This window comes from Tachysurus fulvidraco, chromosome 12 (assembly GCF_022655615.1).
Source record: "Tachysurus fulvidraco isolate hzauxx_2018 chromosome 12, HZAU_PFXX_2.0, whole genome shotgun sequence".
NCBI classification, from domain to species: domain Eukaryota; kingdom Metazoa; phylum Chordata; class Actinopteri; order Siluriformes; family Bagridae; genus Tachysurus; species Tachysurus fulvidraco.
In genome coordinates this window covers 7,815,540-7,827,642 of record NC_062529.1, presented here as the reverse complement: position 1 = coordinate 7,827,642, position 12,103 = coordinate 7,815,540, and the positions used below count along the sequence as shown (strand labels likewise).

At 39.7% G+C, this 12,103-nt stretch overlaps 1 protein-coding gene across 7 annotated transcripts; it reads right to left on the bottom strand.

Moving 5' to 3' along the window:
* Positions 1–1,090: 1,090 nt before the first annotated feature.
* LOC113659516 (protein max) lies at positions 1,091–10,693 on the bottom strand. 7 transcript variants are annotated; one of them, XM_027172336.2, is made up of 5 exons: positions 10,514–10,693; positions 10,196–10,222; positions 7,868–7,993; positions 5,951–6,074; positions 1,091–2,275 (listed from the first exon to the last, which is right to left on the bottom strand). In XM_027172336.2, the coding sequence occupies exons 1-5, from the start codon at positions 10,676–10,678 to the stop codon at positions 2,091–2,093; spliced, it is 627 nt and encodes a 208-aa protein (XP_027028137.1). In that variant the 5' UTR covers positions 10,679–10,693; the 3' UTR covers positions 1,091–2,090. The 7 variants fall into 7 exon arrangements, with proteins under 7 accessions (XP_027028137.1, XP_027028136.2, XP_027028135.2 ...); XM_027172335.2 differs by having other exon boundaries at positions 5,945–6,089; positions 7,886–7,993; positions 10,514–10,677; XM_027172334.2 differs by having other exon boundaries at positions 5,945–6,074; positions 10,514–10,676.
* Between the last annotated feature and the right edge of the window lie 1,410 nt (positions 10,694–12,103).

Below are 12,103 nucleotides of genomic sequence, written 5' to 3'. Positions count from 1 at the left end.
GACAACGAAAGTTTTCCATATCGCCTTGCATTATAACTCTAATACTAATCAAAAAATGCATGATTCACTAAACACCTGCATTATAAATAAGCAAATAGAACTAAATAATGTTGATGGCTCATGACAGGCCATGCTGAGATCCTGACCTGTCTACTGCATCAAAGCACATGACAGGTTCTTGCCACTTATACTATGTATTGTTTGAGCAAAGTACTGATACCTTATCCATCAACAGAAAGGGACAATCATTTGGCGAGGTGAACATTCTCAACACTGCAGTGGTAGTGTATTGGGGCTAGTACGAGTACATCAAGCATAGGAAGGCTGCTTTGAATTTTAAACACAGTACTGCTCAATTTATTAAACACACTTGACTGTACAGAAGCCTTTTTTTCCCCACTCATGTACCATATGCAAGAATCATCCTGAGTCTTTCCTGAGTGTCACTTTCTGTCCACAGGATGTTGTTTGGGGAGTCAACCCTGCACCATGCACTATCAATTGTGCCATATCAGAATAGTCCCAATTTTATTATTTTGTTTTTAATAAATGTAAATATTTTTGTGTACTGTATTGCTGTTTCCCCGCTCCTGTTTACCCCTTTAAATGTAGATGACCGTTAACACCCAATAAGTCCATTTCAGTTCATGGTTGTAACACCAGAAAATGTAGACATTCAGAAGGGTGAAACGGGCCACAGATCTAAAGTGTAGGTCTTTTTAAAAGGACATGACATAAAACACACAGAGTTTAACAAATGTACTGTTCATAAATAAAATACAATCAACACAAAAACTGAATGGACAAGTTCAGGCCATTACAGGCCAATGCTGTGGAAGCTACATGTCAACAATTACATGTCTCACACACAGTGTTTGGTGCCGAAGGTTTCCGTGCATTTTACAGCAGGAACTTTAATGATGATGCTGATACCTTAATATCTCACAATCTAAACTCAGCCAGCACTTTTGTATAAGGCTTGATTGTTGTAATAGTCACAAACCAAACTATATGTTCATATCATCATCACCAAAAATTATGATCCAGAAATGGAAGGAAATCCCACCCCCACCAGCACAACCACATCTGATAAGGTCGAAGATAAAATAGTTTTATTTGGAGTCTCATAGTAAAGGTATGCCTCAACTTGCAAGACAACTGTTGGCAGTATGTACAACATACCTGTAATTTCCATGGAATGGAATAAAAGCACAATATTTCATACACACTCTTTCAAATGAAACCAAAACATTCCCTAGGCAGGCAAGTTTCACGGGGAAAGTTATTCCATCAAGACAATGACATTGAAGAGTATACAGTGCCACATACTACATACTGTAAGGGACAAACATACATGTAATAAAAAAAACTGCTTTTGAACTACGCGTTAACATTCAACTTCTGGAGGGAAGTTTACCTGTATTAAAAAGTTGTCCTCTTTTGGCGAAGCAGGTTAAAAATCCAAGTTCAGAAACTATGAAGTCGGGACTATGGAAACGTCGAGGCCAGCTACTTCCACTTATAATCTCAGGCAAAAAACAACACATTAACAAAATACAGCCTCAACATTCCATTAAATAAAGAAATTCAGCAACAGATACTTGTCAAAAAAGGGGGAGAACACCAGTCTTCCATACAGGATCATACACAGCTAACATACCCTTGTGTTCTTTTAAAAAGCACCATTGTATTTCTCAAGGAAAATTAGAAATATTATAAATGTAGAATATTATTTCTTTTTATGAAACGCCTATTTTCCGTTTTCTAGCTCCTAGCTTATTTGGGAAACAATGGTATGTCGCTTTACATTACTTGCTGCTTGACTACTTGAGGAGGCTGAAAAATATTGCAGTCTTAAAACTGCCAAGCTGCCACGCCTTGGAGGGAAAATGATGCTTTGCTTGATCCACGCGCAAAGTGCCCTCGCTGTTGAGAGATAAAAGGCTGAAACTTTTTTGAGCCTTTCTCAAGACACTCCCCAGGTTGCTGAACACACAGGAGAAAAGAGAGGAAGGAACAGGTTGTGGGTGAGGGTGAGAATGAAAGGGGCAAAGATAGAGGAGAGAGTCTGATAGGCAGGATGGATGCATCTAGCTGGGCTCCACGCGCAACTTCTTCCTGGTAGGCGGCTCTTCAGGCTCGGACTCGGAGCTGGAATCGGAGCCACCGTCGAAGGCTGACACGGCACTGCCTTTGGGATTGGTGTACAAGCTGCTGTCTGATGAGTAGCTGGCCTGCAGCTGCGTGTTACCCTTGGCCTTCTCTAGAGCACGAACTGATGTGGGCAAAAAAACAAACATACAAACACACAAACAGACAGAAAATATGAGGCATTTTCATTTTTAACTTATTAAAGCTATTTTGAACTTTTACAGAGTTTAGACAAAATATCAAACTTTTTATTTCTTATTCCCTTCCTCTAGTTACTTTGGCTCTCGCTAATCACATAATAGTTAGACACGTCACATGAAGTCACGGCAATTGCTGCTCATAATAAAGAACAGTGCAGCTGACCGCACTCTGAGCGGAGTGCCGACTGCCCTCTTTCACATACATGAGCTCTCACACACACAAACGATTGATTTGTTTTATCTGACTGACGGGGAGAACGCAGAGCGATGCCTTCACCCAGACACTCTTGGACTCCTGGCTACAGATGGCTGTGACATTGTGAGGATTAAATGTAAACACTATAATCCAAGACTCAAGGTTTTTTTTTGTTCCATAACAAGTAATTTTGGAAATACTAACATAGAAATCAACATTCCTGTTAAAATAGCTTTGTTTATTGACTTAGAATATGCTCATGTCACCCAAGTAGCTCCTCCCCTCTTGATTTTCTACTTGATTGAGCTACTGAAAGCAGTCACGTGTGAAATAACCCCAAAAGACTTTGATAAATTGTCAGATCTGGAGAGAATGTGGTAGCTCAGTGGTTAAGGTGTTGGACTACTGATCGGAAGGTTGTGAGTTTGAATCTCACTTCTCAACTGCCACTTCTATGAGATAAATTTAAGTCGCTCTGCAACTTACAAGACAAGAGAATCTGCCAAATGGCATAAATGTAAATGTAAAGCTGCCTTCACACTGCACATGACAAACGGACCCGACTGTCGGATTTGGCCCCCTAGTAACATTCGCACTTAATGTGCAATATGATCGTGCAGACGTCAACATGGGAGAGAAGATTCTCGCGGTCTCCGAACACCCGTTACTTTATGATCCAACTCTTGAATCATACAGAGAAAAATGAAGCATGGAAGCGCGTTACCGAAATGGGCTAAATGTTTGCAAACTTAATTAGCATTTATCATGGTGAATGAAGTTAGGAGTACAAACAATTAATGCAATCCAGAAAGACCGCAAATAATTTTTGAGGAAACATGGGAACATCATTAAAAATAATACATAACACATAAATATTAACAATTTATTACTTTTTTATCAACAACACTGTATTTAAAACAAAAAGATTGTTTTGGATAAAGTTTAAAAATTACTAAAGTTTATGTTAATACTTTTTAATAATTCTTATCACCTCGCGCACACGATCCTGATTGGACAACATTGGACATTGGACATCACATCCGGTCGGCATATCGGGTGCGGTGTAGTCGCAAAAGTTCACATTTTTTAACGGATCCAACTCTCAAAACGGATCTGAAAATTACGGATCCGGAAATGGTCGGCACCTCACGCAGCGACCTTGCGACTCTCCATAGGAAATTAATGACGTCCCTTTTATCAGCGCTCGTTTGTCGTGTGCAGTGTGAAGGCGGCTTAAGCCCCTTAAAAAAAAGACTGAATCTAAATGGATCACAGAGGATCAGTCAGGTACCAAGTAAAACATTTGCAACCAACAAAATAAATGAACAACATCTTTATTTTGAGCTGTTATACTAAATCAATGGGGGGAAAAAACAGTACATTTTCTTACAACAGCATGCCTCATAGTACATTATTCCCTACTTGTACAGAGCCATTCAGATAATGACTTTTACACTCTCAATATTCAATAATCTTGCAGTGTTCAGTTCTGGCTTGTTTTAGGGGATTCAACTACTTGATTTAGTAAGAGAAAAGGTGGTCAGTGGTGATCATGCTGACTGATAAATGCAGTCTATGACTGCCAATATTACTAAGGAGAAAAGTTTAGCATGCAGGGAAAATAACCAGAATATTTCCACTAAATTATTTACGTATTTAAGTGAAGGAAACTGCTGAATGGCTAAGACTTGTGACCCGATGTTTTCATAATAATAAGCAAACCCTTCAAACAGAGTACAGTCCTGCCTTGTTGTCTTTGTTGGCTCACAATACAGATGTTTGTCCACGGGTCAAATAGACAGATAAAGTTGACACAAGTTAAGTGAAAGTAATTGCAGCGGAATGCATTTTTCTGAGCAAGGCCTGTACCGATGTAGCAGTTAAACCCTTCAGTTAAACCCTTAATTTTTTCAAATCAGATCTGGGCCACTTCCATAGGTGGTCCTGAATCAGACCCAAATCGGATTTTTTTCAAATGTGGCCGCAGTGTGAACAACCAAAGCGGATTTGATGCGACTTTTACGTCAATCTACATCGACAAGTTTTCGCCGGTGAAAACGTGACACAAACGTGACTGGAACGTGTGTGTGTTAAGAGTGTTATATAAAGTGGTTACGTGAACCAGCTCATAAAGTTTGCATTGAATACATCACATTATAGCATTACATGATATGTTTGCTTGCACCAGATGATACAATACTTCCATAACCTCGCCAACTTTTTAACGCGACGGCGTGCTGCGTGTGACGTCATTGTTATTGTTCGTTTGCGAATACGGGTCAGTTCGAAACAGCAAACAGTTAACACTGGTATCTGATATAGGCCACATTTTAAAAGGTAATGTGAACAGCCAAACAAAACTCCGATCTGAGCAAAATATCCGAATTGAGCATTAAGACTTTCAGTGTGAACGTGGCCTTAGGTGACATTGCCTATAAACATGTTCTGGCAGTATCATAAACTTCACAGTCTAACAGAATATGCTTAACAGTTAAGGGAACTTGACTATAAATAAAGATAAAATGGTAGGACCCAGTCGAGACCTAGTGAACACAACCTGCTTCTGTCTTGATTTGAAGTGATGGACGACAGTTTTTTATGCTCTAGTTTATTTCATACAATTAATTATTTTTATAATAATTTTCATTTCTTCTGCCACTTGTCAGTATAAGAATGTGGTAGCTTAGTGGTTAAGGTGTTTGGCTACTGATCAGAAGGTTCTGAGTTCAAATCCCAGGTCCACCGAGCTGCCAATGCTGGGCCCCTGAGCGAGGCTCTTAACCCTCAATTACTCTGTTGTATAAAATTAAATGAAAATGTAAGTCGCTCTGGATAAGTGCATCTGCCGAATACTAGGGCTTTTCACATTGCACTTAACCCTGGGGTATCGTCATTCTAAACACTACGTTTAACCCTGGGTTAGGAAAAGTTTGAGAGTTTAAGTTGGATTAGCACTGCTTTTGTGGCAGTAAACGTGTACAGTGTCACAGCTAGATGTTTAACAGACCATGAGTCTGCATGATGCTGAATATCACGGACGTGTGCGCCATAGCGAGCGGGAAATACACGACAAATTACTGACAAATGGGCAGAAGTTGGATATCAGCTAATTAACTACAGGACAAACTTCATAACCATCTAAAAGAGTAGAAAGCTGTGAAAGATATCGATGCATGCTCAGGTGCAAAGTGGCAAACCTGTCCTTTTATTACTATTAAATGTGACGAAAAGCCGTTATTTGAAACTGCATTTATCGTTAATCATGACACCAGAAATATACAAATAAAAAGGTCAACGCAGCGTTAAGGAATATACAGTGTGAAAGATCAGATTATAAATACTCAAGATTAACTGTTAAAGTATAAGTGAAACAAGTAAGAAATGCTTTCAAACTCACACTTACCCTGCTGCTCCAGCAAAGCATTCTGTTTCTTCAGGTCATCGATGTCCTGTTGGTGCGTGTGGTTCTTGCGGCGCATATACTGGATATATTCTGTGGCTTTGTCTAGAATCTGAGCTCGGGAAGCCTGTTTGACAAAGTTCTGTCACACATCTGAATCATGACAAGGAGGTTCCAACGTGAACAAGATAACAATACTAATCATTTGACCTCTAAAGGTTGGAACACTTGTATTAGAAGCTTTAAAAGAGCTTTAAAATGAAAAGCCAAATACATAAATGATGCAATCATATATGCCAGCTACACCTATCGGCCGTAACATTAAAACCACTGCCAGATGAAGGGAACAGAAGGTGACGATTATCTCGTCAGACAGAAACTGTGTGACTTTGTCAAAGGACAAATTGTGATGGTTTGACGACTGGGTCAACGTATCTCCAAAGCAGCAGGTCTTGTGGGATGTTCCTGCTATGCCTTGGATGGTAAAAACTGCACCATAGCAAAAGTAGCCAAAAGCGAGAATGAACCAGCGACAGGGTCATGATGCACGTGTGGAATGAAGGCTAGCCCGTCTGATCCGATGCCATAGTCGAGCTACTGTAGCACCAATTACTGAATGCTGGGTATGACATAAGTGTCGGAACACACAGTGCATCAAAGTGAACAGCCAAAGTTGTCATAGCCTGGTCCACTGCTGAAAACCTGAAAACAATGTGCATCAGAACTGGACCATGAGGCAATGGAAGAAGGGGCCCTGGTCTGATGAATAACATTTACTTTAAATCATGTGGATGGCTGAGTGTGAATACATCTCTTAACTGGAGAAGAGATAATACCAGGATGCACTATAGGAAGAAGGCAAGCCAGAAGAGGTAGAATAATGCTTTGGGCAATAGAATGCTGGGAAACCTTGTGGTATTCATGTGGATGACACCTTCCTTTGCATTGTTGCAGACCAAGTACAACCCTTCAGGGCAACAGTATTCCCAAACAGCAGTAGCCTCTTTCATTTACATTTACGGCATTTAGCAGACACCCTTATCCAGAGTGACTTACAACTGAGCAACTGAGGGTTAAGGGCCTTGCTCAGGGGCCCAGCAGTGGCAGCTTGGTGGACCTGGGGTTCGAACCCATGACCTTCCGAATAAATAGCCCAACACCTTAACCACTGAGCTACCACATCCTTTCAGCATTATAATGCTTCCTGCTACACTGCAAATATTGTTCAGGAATGAGTTGAAGAACATGGTGTTCTCCAAATTCTCCAGATCTAAATGTGATCAGGAATCAGTGGGATATGCTGGACAAACCAGTTTGGGACATGGAGGCTCCAACCTCACAACTTACAGGACTTAAAGGGTCTGCTGCTGATGTCTTAGTGCCTTAAAAGGTCTCAGCTGTTTTAGATGCACAAGGGGGAGTTACACAATTACAGACATGTGGTTTTAATGTTATGGCTGATCGGGGTGTGTGAGTGTGGCTTAATTTACTACAGTACTCAATCATTAAAGCATAAACAATAAATAAATGACAATTCAAGAGTATACATTTTTTTTGCATTCAAAGAAATGTGTGGCGGTCTGGGAATCTGATGTGAAACTGGTGTCATTTTCTTCTTTCTATTATTCTGAAAATTACACAGCTCTAAAATCTGTTTTTCTTTTTCACAGATTTCGAGCAGAGACAAAGTACGGCATTTTAAAGAGGTCACCTTCAGAAGTGGGTAAAAAAAAAAAAAAAAAGACTTGAAAAGCAAATACATTTCTGTGGCATTCAATAATAAAATTGAGAGATCAAATAATACGGACAGAAAATCAACTATGTTTTTCTGTCCCGTTTTCCCAGTCCACCACACATACATACTGTATTCAGTAAAGGCACAATATTGCATTTGATATTGAACTCAAATAAATGACTGACTGAGAAACGTCCTCCAACCTTCTCTCCTTGTAAAGAAGGCACAGAGTCACGTAAACTGTGAAAGCTGTCTTTGATGTGGTCCCTGCGTTTGCGCTCCAGTGCGTTGTGGTGTGCCCGTTTGTCTGCCTGCAGTTTAAATAAAACAGCCCGTGTTCTTATACAGACACAAAATAAGTATCATTACCAACAGCATACTACAGTTCCACTAATGAGGAAGACTGCCCAAGGACAATGATTTCGTCACTATGCAATCAAGTGATTTACCAAAGAACAACGCAAACAGGCTGTGTAATGATAGTGTTTCTTACAAGATGTCATCATTCTAGTTTCATTACTTAAAAAATTCTCTTTATCATTGACATCCTGATAAACTGTCGCAATAAGCTTTTCCGTAGACTGTATCACGGTCTTTGAATGATTGCAAAATTTGATTTGGTGTGGCTTATTAAACAATTCAAAACATAATGAAAACAGTATTTTGCAATCAATATCATGCATCATGATGTGATTTTCCCCATGTTAGTCAGATCTACTGCAGCCTCAGATCGCTGTTCCTGGTTGATGGGAGTGGAACTCGATGTGAAATTTTTCCATCTCGAGGTTCAGCGTTTTGTGCAACGTGTAATGCTTTTCTGCTTGCCACGTAAAGAGTGGTTATTTGAGTTACTGTGAGCTTCCTGTTAGTTCAAACTCATTAGCTGCTTGGAAAATTGTACGAATGGGGAGGTTTTTGAATAAAGAATTATAAAGTTCTGTAGCCTATTTATCATGCAGCAATTTTCTGTTTCTATTTCTGTTCAACCCAAGGGACTCTGGGGAACAAAGCAGGGGAAGCCATGGATGGGGTGCCAAGCTCTCGCAAGGCGCACACACTCGCTCGCCCAAACACACACACTGCACACTACAAGAGATGTCAATCAGCCTACAATGCAGGTCTAAGGGAGGGTTTATTGAAGTACAGTAAACCCTTAAAAGATGCAAACAAGCTAACAATTAAGCCACCGTGCCCCCTTGCAGTTAATATATGGGCTAATTTAACACATTTTAAAAATACACATGCTCACACAGACGGACCTTTCTGTGTCTTTTTCGCTCAAATTAATTCCATAATGGCATAAAGAAGCAGAAATACAAAAACTGAACTATTAGAAACATGTTAAACAGATCGATAGCCATATTTATACATTTGAAATCTATAAGTTCAGTTTAGCATTCCAGGTGCTAAACATCAAACAAGCATTGTAGACACATCAAATCATCTAAGACCATCTAAAACAGCCCACAAGCAAACCTTACTCAGACCAGTAGGTCCAATTTGTGGTCCACTTAATGTTTGCTTTATGTCTACAAATCTTTCTGTCATGCTTGCCTTTATTAAATATATCTTGTTGACTTGTCAACCAACATTTGATGTCAACAGTATAATCATTGAACATATCGAATAAACCACACCCTTTGACATTAACGAGGACGTATTAGACGCCGAGACGCTGTGGATTAAATTGTACAACGTTTGAGCCAAAGTTCGGCATTAAGTATCTGAATGGTGAAAAAGAACGGTGTAAAAACAGTCATGTTTTCAGTCTGAGGTAGCAGGGTATCAGGATGAAAAGCTAACAGCCCTCAGGTAAAACACTCCAGCATAATGTCCCAGTGATGTAAAAGCAAACATGGACATACTACAGTATAAACAATAAGCATTCAATATGAACAAACATCTGACTATAGTATGGGGTATAGTCACTATACCATGAGACCGTGTTTAAATGCCCTGGGGGCGGGACTCGGGAGCTCTAGAAAGCATTTCATTGGATGAACAAGTGCAGGAAATCTAGCACATGTTAAATCATCAAAACAAAACGTGTTTAATAACATAAAAGCTTCTGAATTATTTTCTCTGTGGATAACCTAGTGTTCTAGTCTCTATAAGACGGTGTAGAAAAGGTTCTGAAACGCTATTTGGATTTTAGAGATACAGTAAAAATGAAGGATTTGACTGTAGTAATAAACATATGGGGATGTAAACAGAGTCACATTTATAATCTGTGTGCGTCCTGATTTATCAGATATCTGTCTCTGTGCCATCATATTTTTGTGCGATTTACGAAGCCGATGTTTGTTTGTTTATTTAAGGAAAAGTTGGAATAATGAATTGTATGAAAAGTATGAATTGCTGCGATACAAAGATCTGATGGCTGCAGTGGACATGTTTTCTACAGAAATATTTGAGACTAGTGAAGCCCAGGAAGGTAATCGAGCTAAAGGCCACATGAGGACGGCAGCAGCAGCAGCAGTTGGAGCTCAGGAGTTAGCAAAGCGGCTACATACCACTGGGTGAAATCTCGACGACTCTTCCTGTAAAAAAAAATAAAAAACGAGTTTACTGAGAGTCAGAAACCCAGCATTCCGTATACAAATCAAATGTATATTACATAGCCAGTTAAAAAATAGAACTTGTCGAGAAACCGCATTCAAAACAACGCTTGCTAGCTATTAGCCATTAGCTGCTAGCTACAAGCTACTAGCTAACCCGGTAGCTTTCAGGCTAGCTAGCCGCTGAGATGTTGACTGTAGCACGCGCATGATCTGTGATCTACATAAATAATCAAGACCGTTAAACAGCTCGTGAAGAGCGAGGTGACGTACATCACTGTCGACTTCGATGTCGTCGTTATCACTCATTCTCTGTACTCGACGGAAATAGCACTTATATTCCGGGCAGACTGCAAACACCACAGCACCACTGTGAGACAAGAGGGACTCGAGTAGACGTGAAACACGTGACTGAACGACGACGCACAACGCGCGCATGCTCGGTCGCGCGAGGGCATGAAAGGTTCTTAAAGGAACCGAGTCTCTGGCACGAGAGGAGACCAAAGATCTAACTAGATGTCACGGGAAAGAGATCACACGTTCAATATAATGCGTTTGCTACAAGTTTTATGTGTGTTCATTAAGTCATGACTAAAGGGGCTTAGTAAGGCGAGATAATGAGATAATGATGCCATGGAAACAAGATAAGTAAGGTGTAGGAATAAGATCATTGTTTTATTGTCAAGTTCTTTTATGGCTAAGGCAGTGCTCTTTAATTTTGAAAAAGGTTTGCAGAGAAATATACAGAAAATGCTGTAATATGAAATAGCTGTGTCTTATATTTACAGCAGTGGTGTCCAATCTTCTCCACAAAGGTCCGGTGTGGGTGCAGGTTTTCATTCCAACCAAGCAGAAGCCACACCAGGGTGGAATCAGGTGTGGCTTCTGCTTGGTTGGAATGAAAACCTGCACCCACACCCGGACCTTTGTGGATAAGATTGGACACCTCTGATTTACAGCATTTGGAAGACACCTTTATCCAGAGCGGCTTACATTGTCTCATTTTTTCATGTACAGCTGAGCAATTGAGGGTTAAGCGCCTTGCTTAGGGGCCCAACAGTGGCAGCTTGGTGGACTTGGGCTCCAACTCACAACCTTCTGATTGGTAGCCTGACACCTTAACCACTAGGCTACCACACATCTTCTATGTCGAACAGTAAGCAATTTAAATTGAACTAATCATTTATTTTTAAACTTTCTTACATTATTTGATTACTGAATTTGACTCACTTCTGAAGTGATATAATTACATCTATGACAGGTGAGGAATCGAAAATGAGTCACTGACTGATAAAATCTTTCAGGTCATGACCGTAGTACATAACATTTTTTGGGATTTTGTTGTATGATTTGGATAACCCTCTGGTCAGAATGTTATTGCAGCTGCTTGGAAATAGATCCAAATTTACGACCATACGAAGTATGAGATGTAGTGAAATGCTTTTTGGATGGTGTAATATAAAAGTAGAAAAAAAAATAGAAATAATAGAAATAGAAAAACAGAAAAAAAAGTTGTTATGATAGAAATAAAATTACTTGTGCAATAGCAGAGTAACAATATATGTATTGCATATAAATGCAGATAATCATATTAAAATGGATTAGTAACTGTTTTACATAAAGTACATGTGTGCAATATTAGTGCAATATATAGTGCAGGAGTTTTCAGGAACAGATATATAAACATTCGGTGCAAAATGCATTAAACTATACGGCAGTCTGACTGGTCTGCAGCTTCACAGCCCCATACAGAGCAAGCTATGATGCATGCATGTTCTCTGTCATTAACTTATTAAGTGGATGACATCACACAGAGTCTAATGTAGTCATGTGTGATGTCATCCACTTAATAAGGATAACCCT